Source organism: Gobius niger (assembly GCF_951799975.1).
Source record: "Gobius niger genome assembly, chromosome: 18".
In the NCBI taxonomy this organism is placed as follows: domain Eukaryota; kingdom Metazoa; phylum Chordata; class Actinopteri; order Gobiiformes; family Gobiidae; genus Gobius; species Gobius niger.
The window spans coordinates 13,272,851-13,291,010 of NC_136869.1; the positions used below are offsets into that span (position 1 = coordinate 13,272,851).

Here is an 18,160-nt window from a genome sequence, read left to right on the forward strand (position 1 = left end):
CAGACTTCCAGAACATGTGTCAATCAAATGTAGATATTGTGTTGTTTCTAGTTTGCTTATTTGTCAAGCAAAAACTACAGATTTTTATTTGAGAGGTCCATCCTGGCTGTGAAGTAATGAACCCCACGGTCCATAAAAACATCTCCCAGAAATCATTCATTCCATCTGCAGTCACTGTCCTAATTAGCTCCTGTTAGCACTGTACTTTTATATTGTTCTTTTTGATGTGTTATTCTTAATGATGGTGTGTGTGTTTTTGCTGAATGAGTTTTAATGAGCCGTGTTGAAAGACAAATGTCTGCTCTTTTGAATAAAGTTCTATTCTATTCAATTCTATTCTAAAGCGGCATCGTTATATATATACAGTATGTAACCCAAGTGTTTTGGATTACAGTTGTTAATCGCCTGTGCATGGATAAGGTCTTCACAACACATTGCCAAAATCACTGACAGTCTGACATTTAGACATTCCACACACATTAAAACAAAATGCATTTTAGTTTAGCTTCAGTTCAATCATAATAGTTATGTTTAAGAAGAAACACTTGTTTTGCAGTGTAGATGCAGATGTTGGGTCAGCGACTGTGGGCCAACCTGACTGGCATGTTTTTGGAGGTAGGGGAAACCGGAGTACCCGGAGGAAACCTACCTAATATTCTGTATAGTGAATCGTCAGTTTAAGTCATGTAAGGATACTGGCCTGTTCTAGACACACATTCCTTCATTCATCTTTTCCCTGTGATCACTCAAAGCCCAATTCCCATGTGGCCCCTGAGAGCCTCATCTGCTCCACACTTCTCTAATCATTGCCACTGGAAAGCATTACGCTCAAGTAGACAGCATAACAGTCCAGCAATCAGGCACTGAGGACATCGGTGTGAGCCAGTTAAGGAGTGTCTTGGATTATTTAGCACCCTGTCTGGCTCGGGATAGGCCTAGATGTATGTGGGATATTAATTTAAGGGTTCCTCAAGATTGATGACTGTTTTTGAAAACAACCAAATGAGTTTTCCTTTGTCTCATTTGATCTGATATGATGTAAACATTATACGAAAAACCAAAGTATATAAAAGCAAAACAAGATATCGTTCGTATACTACAACGCTATTAAAGGTCATCCATCTTTTTTATATTAAAACAAGATACCGTCTGTGCACTGTTTTGTCGCATTTTAACTTTCAACCATTTAAACTACTTTATCATCTTGGATTGTTGTTGGGGTTTGTTTTGCATGAGATGAACTGAAGTTTACATTTTCACTGTACTTTAGCTGTACTTTAGCTAATGCATGTTTGGCTGTAAATGTTGGAGTTCCCTAAACTTTTTACTTGTTCTGATTTCTTTTAATGCATATCTACAGTGTTGAAAATGCTATTCACAGTTGTCCAGCCATCACACATTGGTTATTTTTTAAAACTCACTTGCTTGATCATAAACAACAGTGTGTTGTGTTGTACCTTCACATAAGTACAAGTGATCCTTGCATGCGATCACTCAGTCTACACATGACTTTACACTGCAGTAGCGTGCATATACATAATAGATTTAGTAACTCATTTTATGACAGTGAGTGCTACGTTTGTGTATCCACACATGTGACTTTATCACTCAAGCACAGAGCTCTAGATAAGTGACTACTGCTGGTATCCCAGCATGACGTATTGGGTCACGCATGTTAGCTTCAGCAGAAATCCTGTTAGACTTCTTCCCAAACATGGATTAGCATATATTTTTAAATGAAAGTGGACCTGGGACTCTACAGTGCCTGTACAGAAAAGGAGAGGAAAAGGTAGTTTAATGTATAAGGAAAAAAGTTTTAATTATTTATCTAACGTCCCGAGCGTCAGTATTGAGTCAGAAGTGTTGGCTATAAAGCCTGAGCAAATAAAGTAAACATGTTTTTATGTTCTTGCAGTTAATCATCTCCTACAAAATTGCCATTGCAGAGGCCTGTGCAAAAAATAAAATTGCATATGAAGTGTATCGATGCTGACCTTTGAATGTCTCCACATGAGTAATCGAGAGGCCATAAATAAACAGCAACTTGGTCAGAAACATCGTCAGAGAAGATTTGAACCACAGCTGTTCCGTCAAACCAAATGTGCTTATTACCTCAGTAGCCCAGACTTTGTGATGAATCATTCAAGTATCTAATAAACAGCATTTATTTAAAACCAGACCTCTGAAATATTTCACAAGAATGCGGAACAATCATTTACAAGAATTTATAATTTTTATTTTCTGCCTTTTTTATTGGTGAAAAATACTTTCAAAAATATGTCTTTTATTGAGAGCAGCCAGCCCAATGCTGGTAAATACACCAAACACCAATCACAGCAGTGTCCAAATGCTTTTATTGACAATTCCAATATTTTACCTTTTAAAATCTCTATTAGTTTACTAATGTGAAATGTGCCAGGAATCCCAGAAATCTGTGCGGCTTCGCTGGCGTCACCTCTGAATCACAAAACTTGCAGCGTTATGAAAAGAATCTTCTTCTGCTGTTGTTCAGAGTATTGTGGCTGTGCTGGCATTTCATCTTGTACTGTCCCAAATATGCAAATCTCACAATCTTTTTTATCTGAACCAACATAAGAACAGGATTCATTGGCTGAAAAAAAAAGGACTGTATTCTTTTCTTTTCTGTTTTCAGTATTGTGTGTTTAACTAACCAATATGTTTGCACAATCTAGAGCCCATACGCAATCTGAAGAGTAAAGTCCACACTATATTCACACGATTACACTTTGTCATGTCCTGGCTGCAAGCATAATTTCTGCTGGCCCGCGTTGGATCATTTCTTGATAAATGATGGTGTCCCGATACTCAATCACAAGCTCTTCTCATAAATACGCACACAGACATACTCAGAAAATGGGCACAAATCACATCATATCTGATACACATGTAGATGGCAGATGGGGCAGGCTCTGTTTGTCACCTATGACAGCTTTACAATATGTTCTAGGACATGTTATTCAGACAATGTGTGCACTTGTGTTCTGAGGACACTAACCCGATGTATTTGTTTGGAAGGTGTTAGTGAAGATCAATCACGATTTGTAATTGTAAAAGAAATTATTCATCATGGACAAAAAATGATGTGTTTAGAGTTGGAGCTTTGCTTTCTCTGAGCTGAGAGTTCGGTTGCTTTTGAGCATTAAATGTCTTGCAATCGAAGGTTTCTTTTATACTTTTATTTTGACACTTCGGCAGGCAGAGTTGTAAAATAAATATCGGCATTAACAAAAAATTTCGGCCATTATTATCCTTAACAATGTAGCCTATTACAAGTATATTTTAAAGCATTCGTGTAGCGCTCTAATACGAGTGAATGGGTTTAAAAACGCTTGGCTATTCCTAATGAAAGAACTCTGATGTGAGAAAGAAGCAAACATCTTATCACTGTCCTTATCCAGTTCTGTGCACGGAATCAGATGCACAGCACAGGTTAGGATGCCCTTCCGCGCCTGTAACGGAGCTTTAGGTGTAAAATAAGCGATGAATTCTCTCACAGCTGAAATATTATTGAGGGACAGAGCGTGGGTTCAATTCATCAAAAGTTAGCCGAGAGCAATACTGACCCAGGTCTGCTGCACTCTGAGCAGCTCCGTTCACTGGTAAAGTCCACGTTTGTTTTGGAAAACATGACAATGCGTGAAGAGAGAAGCCTTTCATTTCCAGCGTGATGGCGCTTCAACTGCGTTTTGTACACAAGTAAGAAGGCGCAGATCAAAACTTTTTTTTAATAAAACTATTGAACCTTCTTGACTAGGATTTGTCACTTTGTAATACTAGTCACTGACTTGAAATGGGCTAGATATAATGGGTTTCATAGCCTACAATAGTCTACCTATTTCACCTATTTTTCTCCAGAGTTTCTCTTAAATTTACCGGACTTTGCTTTTCATACCAGCCTAAAGCCGGCTACAGCTGGCTAACGGAAACCCTGCAATTACTTTCTGAACCTTTTTTGCCTCATATTGAGTGCACCCTATAGAAATGAAAAAGTAGAAGTTATTGGCATGTGCGTGTGGAAATACATAATACAGCATCAGTAGATCAAATCTTAAGAATCCTTTGAAACCAAATCTTCAAGTGCAGCTGCCTCACGCGCTGCTCAGGCTTTTCTGCTGTATGTATATATATACATATTCTCAAATATCGACTTTACTTCCAATAAAAAGTTGTATAATGCACCTTTAATACTAATTTGATTGATATCATTCTCCTGTCTCCTCACTCTTGCCTGCCCTGCGTCTTTCTAAAAATCTGAATTTATTGTAGCAAGTAGTAGTTGAATAGTCGTGTGGTGTTGGGCCCATGGTGGTAGCAGAACATACAGTAACTGCTGTCCACCTACAAGCGTGGCATTAGACAGCCACAACATACTTAGTAATGACGAGATAAGCTCACAACCACACTACAGAGATGATTAAAAAAAAAAAACATTTTGAGACGGAGATGAGCTTTTGAAAACTTCAGAAGACATCAAACCAAAGCCTGGGCGTTAGAAGCTGCCTCTGTTCTCTGTGATGTCTCTCTGATGTTCACCTGTTTCAGAAGGAAATCCAGAGGGAGGGCAGAGGTGAAGGTGCGCGTGGATAAATATGTGCAGAATTAACGTCTAATCCACATCTGTGTTAGAATTTTAAACTAAGACAAAGCAGTGGGCCGGTCATGATGCCTTGTTGAGATTGCACAATAGATGTAGCTGCACGATAAAGGTCAGTCCCTAAATCAGCACAACCAGCAGTGACCAAAATGAAGAGTGAAAAGGGCAGAGGCACGCTATTTTCTGGGCAGCCATGGATTCTGTTTAGAGGTAAAGAATTGCATTATAAAATCACAAAATTGAGGTGTCAAATGCAGCGTATTAGGATTTAAATTATTTTGTACCTGCTTCAAAAGCTTATTTGGCAATTTGTCATAAATTGAAGTACACGGCATGGTACGCAATAAATTTTTGCTTCGTATTTCCTCAATGGATCTGGTTGGTAGTGTGGTCATCTCATGACAATAAGGTTGGTGGTTTGATGTCAGCTTTCAACAGTGCAAGCTGTCATGCCCTACACCCACGCTACACCCAGAGAGTGACAGAGAGAGTTTTTTATTGCTTTAAGGGGGCTGGAAACCTGGATGAAGCAAACCTCTACAGAATAAGAATATACAGAATAACTACTTTGTGAGTCACACAAAATTCAGTTTCATTTATTTTATTTGCCTTAAAGGAAAATAGCATTTCCAGTAATACATTTACAATTGAAGGATACTGCGAGATGCATAGGCAGAGATTGTCTATAATTTTATGCTTCCTCTTGTATTTTGGTATGTACCAGTCTATATTCATATAATTTTCCCACGATCATAAAAATTGCACACTTTTGCACAACACTGCATGACCGTGTTCATTAATTACACAAGCCCACATGGAAAGCTCTACTAATCATGTGTAACCTTTTTACATTGCTGCTTTCTATAATTGGTGTCTGGCATGAACACCCCCAGTCCACACACACCCACACACACACACACATACTCACACACACACACTCACATACTGTCCCGATCATTTGTTGTGTCACTAATCAACTTTTGAGCTCCCAGTGCTCTGACCTTCAACAATCACTTGCAGTGATGGTAAGAGCAACAAGCAAAATGGTCGCTTGGCAACCGGCTCTTTATTGCCTCTCATTTGCGCCGAGAGAGAGAGAGAGAGAGAGAGAGAGAGGGAGAGGGAGAGGGAGAGAGAGGGAGAAAAGAGACAGTGTGTGTGAGAGAGAAAGAGAGAGAGAGAGAGAAGGGAGAGGGAGAGAGAGGGAGAAAAGAGACAGTGTGTAAGAGAGAGAGAGAGAGAGAGAGAGAAGGGAGACTTGATAGGGAGAGAAAGGGGGAAGAGTGGGTGAACGAAAGAGAGGGAGAGAGAGAAAGAGAGCTAGAGGGGAAAGAGAGGAGAGAGAGAGGGAGAGAGTGAAGGAAAGTGGAGGTGGGTGGACAGATGAGGGAATTCCATTGTTAGAAGAGGAAAAGAGCTACAACTGTTAACAAAAAAAGATGTGGCTTATTATCAATTTAATGTTCTCGATGGATAATGACCAATGGAGATAATTTACTTGTGTGGGTGTGAAATGTATTACTTTAAATGTATTATTAAAGTTTGGGGCTTTTTTGCACAATTGCTGCAACTTTGTAGCCAACAGCAAGATCTTGAGAATATTGGATGTTCATTAAGAATTAAGCGCTCATTCTGTGGTCAACCTGACACAGGGGTGTCTTGGCTCACATTTATACGGGAACAAATTCAGTAGTCGGAAAATCAATCAGTTTTTACAATAAATACGTTTTTTATAATTTATAGAATCATTTGGTAGAAGATAATAAGGCATATGTAAATAAATAGCATTTACAAACACATTAGTAATGTACTAATGCAAAATATATTAACAATTAACAGAATATAAAACAAATATTGTTAAGATTAAATGCCGTTATTTAACTTAGAGGTTTCCTGCAGACTCCTTTGGCCACCACTGCAACCTATCCTTATTAATAGACGTCATGTGTGAAATATATATGTGTACACCATTCAATATTCATCCCCCGTGTTCATTTTGTGCTGTGCAAGTGCACCATCGGGAGGTTATGCAGGAGATAATGAGCTGGGTCAGGAAAGACAATGTCAAACAAGGTGAGTGAGATAGTGTAGGCGAGGAAATAAAGGAAGTCTGGAAGCAAGTTACCTTTAAACCTCGGCGTGTCAGAGGATCCCACTTTCTATTAGTCCAGAGTCAAAGCAACGGACAGCAGGGTAGACACACACACACACACACACACACACACACACACACACACACACACAAGCCAGCCCTCCTCGCTTCACTGTTAACTCCTGTGTCTGGTCTGCACTGTCACTACCTTTTCCACACCTCTCTAATTACTCTCCGTCAGTGGTGAAAGAAGTAAAGTTTGCACGTGATAAAGTAGTTGTAAACAGTTGTACTATATGGTGAAACAGGGAAAATAGTTATTTTAATATTGCAGCTAACTTTAGTAATGTTAATATGTTCTACCCATTACTAAATGAGAAGTTTAAGTTTCCTCTACATAACATTAAACATAGGCCAGTGTTTCTTTACCAGGGTTTAATTATTTAAGATAAAAAGATGAAACTGAGTGGTATTTCAAAATGAAATAAAGGAAAGGTAATTTCAATTGTATTTTTCAGTAAAATGTTTGAATTTGGGATTGTTTTAGCTTCGTTTTGAACACAACAACTATGAAACACTGAACAATCTGTGTTTAGTTAATCACTTTGCAAAAATGATTAACTAAACACAGCAGGATTGGGGTACTTGGAGTAAGAATGAACAACTCAAGGGATACGTGAGACTAAATGTTTGGGAACCACTGGATAGGCAACTGAGATGCTCCCCATGTGTGCCATCTACTGGAGGGGGCGCCACATTGCACTTTTAATTCATAATTCAGTGTTTTTACCACTAGAGCGACAAGTCCCATGATGCCTGGTAGCTGCCACTACAACCCCCACTGCTACAAATACAGTCATTTCACTGTACTGTCTAAGATAGAGGGTAAAAGTATGAAAAAAAGCACTGTGGACTTCTTTAAAACCATCTTCCACTTCTTTTACTTTTCCATGTTTTACTGTTGTCCCACTCTCCGGTCCATGTCCCAAATGAGTCACCTCTTCGATGGTACCCTTGTCACAGCCCAGTCGTATTAACATAAGCCCTTCCCACTGTAAAATAACTATGATGGAAAATGCCACCATTATCTTTTATCATCAGCTTGGGCCTGGCTTTCAGAGGTAGCCAATTATCTTAATGCTAAATTGAATTTGGTTCCAGCCAGTGATTGTTGTTGACGCTCTCGATCCATTCTTATGGGGAGTGCTTTGCTCCAATCACTTCTAAACTAATATAGATGCAAAGTCATTGGCGTGGCAGTAATTACACTCACCAAATCATTAGCAGTATTTTTCCTGAAATTATTATTATTACATTTTAACAGTGACATTCACTGTAGCTAGTGCTGAACATAGCCCGGTTAATTGCTTTTGTGTGAGTGGTTTTGTTCGAAGGTTGTAAGTGTCTTGTAATGTCTGCGTAACTCACCTGCGAAGTGTTAATCACCACCGATACACTCAACACCTTTTTTCCAACTTAATTGTTTCAACCACATACAAGGTTAGCTGTCTGTTGCTTCATGATATTAGCAAGCAAGGACATTTTTTATCATGTGATATTTCACATTTACTGCCAATTGTGTTCATGTGACTGCCAGATAAAATGTATTCATGTCTACAACAACCCAAGGTAATAAAACAAGAATACAATATATGACGACCGCGTGACACACCAAACCTCCTCACCTTTCAATTGGGACCAGTATTGAAAATGACAGTAAACATTGTGCTCATACTTGCCACTAATCATAATAGAATGCAATTGTATTACACTTTACAAGCATGAGTTCATAAGCTAGTCATTATTCAGTCATTTCACAAGCCACAATTGCAGCTTCCCGAGGGTAGACTGACAGAAGCAAGGCTGACAATCTGTGCCATTGGCCTCTCTGACCACTGTCTATCACACACTCACATAGTATGTTGATTAAAAAATAGGCAATGAGTCACTTACCTTGAGGACATTAGACAGCAAAACTTTGCGTGTCTGTGTCTAAATGTCCAACAATAGAAATAACCTTCTGTGCAATTTCCACTGACCTGCAGTGATTAGTATTATTCCAGTTGATCACAAGGTCACATTGTAAAATCTGCTCTATGTTTGTCTTACAGGATGGCTACTCTCAGTATCACTTTGTGGGCTCCGCTTCGACGATAGAGAGGGACAGACAGAGGCCTTACTCCTCATCGCGGACTCCCTCTGTCTCTCCTGTCAGGACATCTCCAAATAACCGCTCTGGTGAGCATCACACAAGACATGCAGGCCACTCAGCGTGTGTGTGGGTCAGGGTCCTCTGTTTTAGCCATCTCTGAGACACTTTTGCAAGGAAGAAATATGCACTATGCCGACAGAGAGCCTGCTGAATGCAACTGCCTGGCAATTTGACCAATGTCCGCATCAGCTGAAGAATTAGCAGAAGACAGACTATAGAACTTTGTCAGATTGCAAGCATAATTGTCTTAAAGAGATTACTTCGACAGACATACTTACTTGGCCACAGAATAATGATTATGCTGATATTAAAAGTGAAAGCAGTAGCCTATCCAAACAAGAAATGTCCAGTGCTCAGACCGAGAGAAAAACTGCAGACTAGCTTCCTTTAAAGCAAGGTCATTCAACATTTGTTGGGATCATCAAAGACAAACATCTGTGTGAATATGCAGGTGCACCTATGATTCAGGGTGTAACTTACTCCAGGCCCAAAGTTGCTTGACAAGACTTTGGCTACTTGTTACCGCTATAACATTAATCAATGAGGAAAAAAGCAGTTTGAATACATGAAAACACATAAGTATTGTATACTCTTTTTGGCGCCAGTAGCATCAACAGTTACCAGTCCATCAGTCTTAAGCAAACAACTGTTAGCATCACTGCTTGCCACCCGCAAGATTTCATCCAGTGAAAAACGGTTATGACTAGCCTTTAGCTCGAGCCCACTGGCCTTCATGCTCTGCATAGGGCGCACTTGCCGCACTAGCCTTAGCCATTAGCATCAGTGGTAGAAGGGCCTTTAGCTGCGCTTTCTCCACACTGGGCTTAGCAAGCTGATGAGGCAGAAAAATAGTTTTCCTTCCTCCCGGCTTAGAGCTGTCTTCAAGGACCCAGAGAAGAGAGTGTGTGTGGGTACAGAAAAAGGGAGGAGATAAACAGAGGGAGAGAAAGCAAGTAGGCACGAAGAATTAGGGATAGGAGGGCGGTTAATGCAGGAAGGGAGCTCAGGATGAGGATTTGACTTTGGCCAACGACATTGAAAATACAGAGTTTCAGATTATAGAGCAGAGAGTTTGTGGAGGTTTGTAATAGAAGAGTTGGTGATGGAAAAGCCTCCTCACCACTTACTTATCCACACCTCCCTTTTGTCTCTCTGTTCATCCGCACAGAGCCATTCAAGCGTCTCATTCCCCTCCTTTTGGTAATCATGCTTTCTTCTCACCTCACGCTCTGATTTCTCACTCTTCACTGGCTGCCTCAGTGCGCTCTCACACATACACACTTACAGTATGTGCAGAGCCATATGCATCTCTATCTCTGCTCTGCATACGCGCCAGTCTGCAATTCAGGCCCTTAGAGATGGATCAAAGCAGGAGGAGTAATGATGTGCAGGCAAACTGGGAGGGGAGGAGTCAAAGAGCTCAGGAAAAGCAGCAAGGGAGGACAATTTGCAAGGAGTGCAAAGGAGGAGATGTAAAGAGGTGACGATGAAGACTGTTGCCTCCATTATGGCAGTTTCCAATCTTTTCAGTCTCCCTGGGTGGCTGTGTCAAACCAGCAGTGCTATTCAATTTGTGTCAGGTTTGATATCAAACTGTGGTCAAACATCTGTCAAGCATTTGCATTTGTGTTGGCTGCATTACAGCAATTCTGCAGTTGAAATTCCAAATTTCAATATAAGCCATTCTGCATCCTGTTAGGCTGCCACCACCAATCACACCAACATTCAAGCTAAGTGGTTGAAATGTCTTGTCCATGAAACACTATGCCATTGCAAGATTTCACCACCAACCCTCAGTTTAGTAGGTATATTGTACCATTTGAGCTACAGCTATCACAAATTTCTCAATTATTCCTTTTTTCATCACTCTGTGACTCACCCCAATTTCCTTGTCTTTCATGAGTTTCATTTGTTCAATATAAAACACTAGTTGTAAACTTACAGATTTTAATCATCAAACATTTGTAATTCAACCTGTGGGGCTCTGAGGGTGCAGTCAGTATCTTGCATTTTTATTGTAATAAATATATTTTTTGTAAAGAAAACTTTATGAACACTTGGGGGTTGTTCTCCCACTTACGTAAATGTTTGTAATCTCATGCATCATAGTTTAATGGAGCTTACAGCCCCTCTCTGGTAGTTTGTGCAACACACTTCCCCCACCCTGACTATGTATACGAATGCTATAATGTTTGTTGTTTCTCATTAGTAAACTTTAACTCTTTCGCGTAAAAAGCACAAAGAGAATCGAAAATTGTGTTACTTGGTGCAATACATACACTGTACGCATAGAGAGAAATGTATGCACACAATAAGAGACTGCAGAGGGCAGGAAGGGGAGAGGGATATTTCAGGATTTTTGATTCATGCAGTCCTTATATTTGAAGAGTTTAGTGGTGCTAGGCTAGTGCATGTCTTTGGTAACTAGTAGCCTGAATTAAAAACAAAAAAACTGTCTGACCCAAGCACAATGCACCTGAGGAAAATCCCGCATAACACCAGACTACCGATATAAATGTCAGTGTTGACTGAATCAATTTTTTAAATAAAACCATTTAGCATTTAAAATAAATCATATTTGAGCAGCATCAGCTTCCTGGTTGTAAGCTACGCAGCGGTGGAGTGATCTGCTAGGTTACCAGATCTGCAGTAGTTTGTTTACCTGCGGCCGGCATTACTACACATGGAATTCACAAAGGAGCTTTCTACTCCTTTGTGAAGTGGCAATGTTTGGAGGATGACCCGATGATTTTGAAGGGGTTTTTAATGCAGGCTACTAGTTACCATAGACATGCACTAGCCTAGCACCACTGAACTCTTCAAATATAAGGACTGCATGAATAAAACCAAAAAAAATCTCCAGAAATCAACAACACTCTGGATAACTAGAAAATGAGGCCCTATGTCAAAAATCCTGAAATATCCCTTTAAGCTTGTGGATAGAGCTGTCCTCCAGTCAGTTGGACTTGGCATGGATTGAGTCTTCTCCTTGATGGATTGCATACTGCAATGTAAAGCACTTTGATTGTCTTGAAAGGCAAAGTGTAAAGCATCTTTATCATTACTGTTATTATCATTATTTGTTTATTAAGCTTAGAGATGGACAACAGCGGCGTACAGTGAAGTGTTTTTCAGTATCATCTAAACGTGTGGGTGAAATTTCACTCATTTGGAGAACCTACATCTATCAACTACAACATTTCTATAACCCTTTTCTATGATTTTAAAGATTACACTATCAGTTTTCTGTAGTCTGAATTGTGGACCCTCGACTTGCAAAGCGATTATATACGGTCTTTAAACTTATGCATATGCTGAATTGAGTACAGGAGTGTTTAGCTAAGCAGACTGAAGAGGCTGATACACAGGTAGGCAGGATTGTGGAAATTCACTGCGTCTAGATAAGAGGTACTGAGTAAGCACTTTAAGTATGCTATAAGGGGATTACATTGTGGCAGGGTGAGTTTGTGTTGTGAGGAAGAGGTATGCTGGAAAAATAAGGAAAACAGCGAGATGGAACCTGGTGCAATAAACATGAAGACTTTGTAAATAAATCAAAAGATGTCTTTGGTTTGCACCTCCCAGTAGAAAGTCTGCTCTCTGTCATTGCTCGTTATTTCCAAGTACTCCGAGTTTTTTCACCATCCATAGGTGCATTTGCTGTATCTGTGAATGAATGACTTACGCAGCTCGTTGTCAATGAATAGAGTTTTTGTCAGTACATATTTCGAGCTTCAACCATGTGACAATCTTTTTCCTATGATATACCTACTTGTTTAAATCACAAATTACTGATGCAAGCGTCACTCGTCCTGACCTCTTTTAGCAGCAGATTGATGTATAGAAAAGTCATTTATGAGATATTTTAAAACCGTTAACATTTCACATTTACTGACAAATAGGTTTTTTTTCATTCAACATTTTCTTCCTTCTCATTTTCTCTCTCATTGTTCTGTCAGAGAGAAAACTTTTATAGATGCATAATTAGCATTTAGTTAATGATTTAGCGTCAATATATGTAGGGTGTTACATTATGTGTTTCTAATGCATAATCCCATAAGAGTAACATAATGTGAATGAACGCAAGTCGTTTAGAATGATCAGCAGGGCTGGATGATTATGGATAGAGACCTAATTATAATTCTTCTGACTAGTTCTGTGATTGCGATTAGAAGTGCACTTCAAGTTAAAAAGTAAATTGAACACTTGATTGAAGACTGAAATATTAATTGCGAAACTAATACAAGAATCACATGCATTTCAGAAGATGCTTGCAGAGGTCTAAACTACAGAGTTAGCAGGATGTACATAAAAGGTGTAGACAATATATTTAGTTTGCTGATGGCATTATATATGTTTTGCCATTTGTTGATTAGGCCCATTTAAACTTCAACTTTGATATAATTGCAATTCATTTTACCGCCTCTTTGAATGTCTTTGTACATTCAAAAGTCTACACATAGTGGAAGTCCTACTATAGATGGTCACTGTGTTTGATATTCCGCCTATGCCTTTCGAGCTGGTGGTCCTGAATGTATGAGTGAATTCCCAGGCGTTTTTGAACATGTTGTAGGTGACCCTTCCCTCTGACAAGCTAAATGATGAATAATGACTGTGCACCTTGAGGACCCTGGCACAGACGCACACGCACACACACACACACACACACACACACACACACACACACACACACACACAAAGGCCCTATTACGTTGTGAAAGCACATGCCGTCTCTGCCTCGCCTTACTTCTGCTCACTGTGTTGCGTATGTGCGTGCGGGTGTGTGTGTGCGTGTCTGCCTGGGCATGGGTGTAGCGAGCGCCCCAGCCTCCCCCCGAGAGATGATGAGTCTGAAGGAACGCAAGATGGACTACGACTCCACGGCAACCAACGCCGGTTTCCATAGCAGCAAGGGAGAGCACGCGTCCCGCAAAGACGGCATGGCAGGTGCGTTTTGTGATGGGGGGTGGAGGGGGTGGGGGGGGTGGGGGGGCAGCAAAATTATATAGCGCTGCTTCGTCCCCGCTCTTAATCTTTCTTTTACTTCTGCTTCCCCTCCGAGATCTCTCATCTCACTCTCTGCCCTTTACTGTCTCATTCTGCGCCTTCAACAATTTTTCTTTCCCTCACGGAAGTCCCTTGATTTCCTTTATCTGCTCTGCTCAGTTTTATTGCTTTTTATGGCTTTTGGAGTTTTCCAGCAGCCTCCTTAGACCCACCGTCTTTTAGAAATGTTATTATTTTGAGGTTTCGGTAATCCTGCATGTTCAGGCCGTCTCCCTCTTCCGCACTCCAAACTTCAACCTCCGATACACCACATGAATGATACATTTATGGTCAATTTCTTTCTAGTACAGACCACATGTTGATTAGCCAGATGGCAGCTGCTCTGGTTACCATAGTATAAGGAAAATACGTGCGTCCTTTGTATAACTACATATATACAAATGAGTATATTCTACACACATTCTCTATTTTAAGTTATACTACAAATAATATTGAGGGTAAGCTGTGTAAAGTAGTTGCAAAAGCCTTTATTTTGATTCATGTCTCTCGTTTCAGTTCAAATATCCTGTGGGACATCAACGTTATTCAGAAACTCCTACCTGACAACCAGTGATGATATCAAGCAAAACCAGGTGAGTTTTCCACAATTTAGCGCCTGCATAAACACAGTAACTGACATTACAGAGCCACACATAAAGCTCATTGGCTCTGTCTGTGAATTAGAAATTGGAAATATCAAGGAATTTCTAATCTCATCATGTGAACGCAGCCTTGAAAGAGATCAAATGCAGCTACTCCATATAAATAATGTGTCTTCGATATTCTTAATCTGAAATGCAATCTGAAAGAAAGTTCATTTTGATGTAAATTTTACCACGAGCTGCATAACATGGTCCCAGGTGTCGATGTGATATGTTTTCTACCTTGTGCCAGTGCCTTTGAGCAAACATGTATTCTGTCTTTGAGAGTTGAAATGAGCCCTACCCCTCAGTACCTGCATGAAATGGAGAATTCACAGCATGAGTCCCATCCTATTTGATTCCTATCGGAGCCTTTTTACCCTCTGTACTTGTTTTTCAAACCCGGGCTTTTCCCACTCGCTGTGTATCTGACACCGTCCTCTCCGCTTCTGTCTATCTCTCTCATCACCCCTGCATTTCTCCCTCTCCCCCTTCCATTCTCGCTTCCCTCTGTCCCACCACCGCTGCTCCTCTCTCCCGCAATTTCCTCCACGCAAACCTTTTTACCAGGCTCCTGCTCAGCCCTGTGTTGTGCCCCCCCAGCCCCAGCAGGACAGCCCATCAGCGGCCGTGCTAAAAGACTACGACCCCTATCCTCCCCCTCCCTCCTTCCCGCAGCCGCAGCCACCGCAGCCCCCTCCGCACAGCCAGAGCCGGAGCTTCGAAGAGGCCTTCTACGAGGACCAGGCGCCCACACCACCGCCGTCCCAACCGCAGCCCCAGGTCCCGGCGCAGGCGCAGCCCCAAGCCCAGCCGCAGCAGCCCCCGAACTCCACCGGACCTCCCCGCGATCCGAGAGAGGACCTCCGAATGCACCTGGGTCTCAAATCCACTGGGAACTACGTAGACTTCTACTCAGCCTCTAGGCCATACAGCGAACTGAACTACGAAACCAGCCACTACCCGGCCTCGCCTGACTCTTGGGTGTAGTCCGTTCCCAAAAACAAAACAAAAAACATGACGACAAACAAGTGCGGGGCAAGAGACTGTGTGTGTATGTATGTGCGTCAGATAGGGATTATTTTTGCAGCAAACTCAAGGTTACAGTATACAGCATAAGTTCAGTGGCAGGTTAAAAAGGAAACTCAAAAACAGAGGAAGGGGAGGAAGCAAATTACAAAGTCAAATAGTTTAGGGTCTGAGAGAGAGAGTCAGTGCATGTGCATGCCGGCATTTTACTTTTTTTTCTTTTATTTTACCCCAAAATTGCTTTATTTCCTCATAGTCAGCTTTTTTGCACCAGGAAGAGGATTGGGGACAAGTTCAAACGGGTGCTATATGAAGGGTAAGTAAGAAGTGGAAGGGGCGAAGATGCAATGATAAAAACACAGCCAAATAGTGGAGAATATTTAGGAGGGTGCAGGAATGTTTTAGTGAGATTTGTTACTTTGAAAGGAGCAGAAAGTCACGGGACCTTTAGTGTAAGACAGATACTGGACATAGGACCAAATGCAGATGGTATGAGGGTTTTGGAGGAGGGCAGCTGATCTCAAAGCACAGAGAAAGATGAAAGCACACGGGACAAAGGGATAGTCTTGGATGTCTATCATTTCACCCGAGTGAGAAACGTAGCACAGCTTTTATCCCCTCTTATTTGTTGCGATGGCCTTGCTGCCTACACAGTCTTCTCGATTTGTTTTGAAGGAATGTCATCTGTGAGAGACTTCTTTTTTTGTCGCTTTTCTTTTTGCTTCCTTTCATTTGTACTTTTCTAAAATGTAACAGCGAACAAAGAGAAGCCTTTTAAATGATTTTCTTTGTACAGTTCAAAGGTAATATAGTGTGTATATTACACATTTTTGATGGGGTCGTTTATGCAACCATTTTTCCCCGTGAAACGGCAAACACACAATCTGTCATAAGACAACCAAGAAGCAGTATAGACCACATCTGTGTCGTTTTCCCAGCAAGAGGATGTCCAGCAGTATTGTTTTTGATTTTTTTCTACATTTGTGTATAAGCTAAAGTGTCCTCAGCAGTTTTAGAGCACCAGATTGAGAAGTGTCTCCAGAGCCCAGTCAACAAAAGTGCGTTTTCACTGCCTCAACAAAAACAACGACAACATGTTTAAAGCACAGAGTGTCTTTTCCTTTGGGGGATGTAATATCATTGGCCATGTTAACTTCTTAGTGATTTGTCATTGTGTGCATACAAACTGGTCTTGCCCTCTTTAAGAACCACATAAATATCGTACAACTGCGGAGAAAGACAGAGAATCAACTTTGTGCCAAACTTTGACATCTCGTCGACCAGTCCTTATTGTGGACTTTAATTACGAGACATTTAAAGGGACATGCTAAAACACGATATATCGTCGAAGTTTACAAACAGGACAACTCCCTCTGCTCTTTCCAACTTCGATTGCCATGCGTTCGGATCAGGTGGAGACATGCCATCGCCGTGGGATCATCAATGTACAGACCTGCCTCTCTGTGTTGGCTCGGTGTGAATGCTTAATGAGTGGAGCGCGTCTGTGTGTCTATGTAAACCTGGGCGCGCGTAACTATGCATGCATGTGACTACCAGTGTGCAATTGTTGGGCGTAAGTACAGTACGTGTGTGCGTATGTGCGTGTGTGCGTATGTGCGTGTGTGTGTGTGTGTGGGTGTGTGCAATCCTGTATAAATCAATGTCTATCAAAGGCATTCCTACTGACAGGTTGTCCAAGTTTTACAATGAGAAAATCCTATGGTTAAAATCACTAGAATTAATTGCTGATATAGAATGACAAATCTATAAATATATAAATATAAATATATATATATGATTTTTATGTGCAGCTGTCCGTGTCTCTAAATGCAACAAATGTTCACAGAAAGAAAAACGTTGTGTGCAACTGGACTTGTTCTCTTGACCTAATTGTGGAAACTGCAGATTGGAGCCCCCGTTTTATGCCTAATCAAAAAGAGACAAAAAGAGATAAACCACCTGAACATGCTCAGGCTCTGGTGCGAGTTGTGTGTTATTGTGTTTCAATGCTTCTTAGATGACCCTGCTGAGAGAGGACCGTACTTGAACACAAAGAAAAATAAAAAGACTCTTTGCAATCAACAAATGTGGTCTCCAGATAATTATTAACATGTTTACATCATTGATCATGGTAAGGGCATTATGAGGGTGTTGTTAGTCTTCTATAGCACAGTGGTTCTCAACCTTTTTTCTGTTTCGCGTATCCCTTGAGGCTTTTATTGAAACAATCACTACTCCCTAACTAGAATGTCATTTAACAATTGATTTTCCTGTTTTTGGTTTCTTTTATCCAACATAGCTCTAGTATCCTGTGCTAAATGCGCGTGTACTGCAACGAGTTCTCATACATCAGTTTGGGAAACATTGATCTAGCAAGTCCATCAGTTGGCAGTGCTTTTTAATAAAACCATAAATGCCATATCTGAGGTCCCTACAGTATACCTATTCAGTCATGTGAGGATTCAGACACATGCCCTCAACACCACTTTTTGTTCTACCAACAAAAACTAACAATTAAATCAATC

The 18,160-nt window shown here is 40.8% G+C and overlaps 1 protein-coding gene across 4 annotated transcripts in view; it reads left to right on the top strand.

Moving 5' to 3' along the window:
- Positions 1–17,721, top strand: part of ctnnd2a (catenin (cadherin-associated protein), delta 2a) — a 223,842-nt gene extending 206,121 nt beyond the window's left edge. Inside the window, exons 22-25 of one of the 4 annotated variants that reach the window (XM_079576430.1) lie at positions 8,819–8,945; positions 13,735–13,866; positions 14,482–14,558; positions 15,177–17,721. In XM_079576430.1, the coding sequence (XP_079432556.1) occupies positions 8,819–8,945; positions 13,735–13,866; positions 14,482–14,558; positions 15,177–15,596 (756 nt within the window). In that variant the 3' untranslated portion in view covers positions 15,597–17,721. Of the gene's footprint in view, positions 1–8,818; positions 8,946–13,697; positions 13,867–14,481; positions 14,559–15,176 lie in introns of all 4 variants that reach the window. The other 3 variants (XM_079576428.1, XM_079576429.1, XM_079576431.1) reach the window with 3 other exon arrangements.
- Positions 17,722–18,160: the final 439 nt, after the last annotated feature.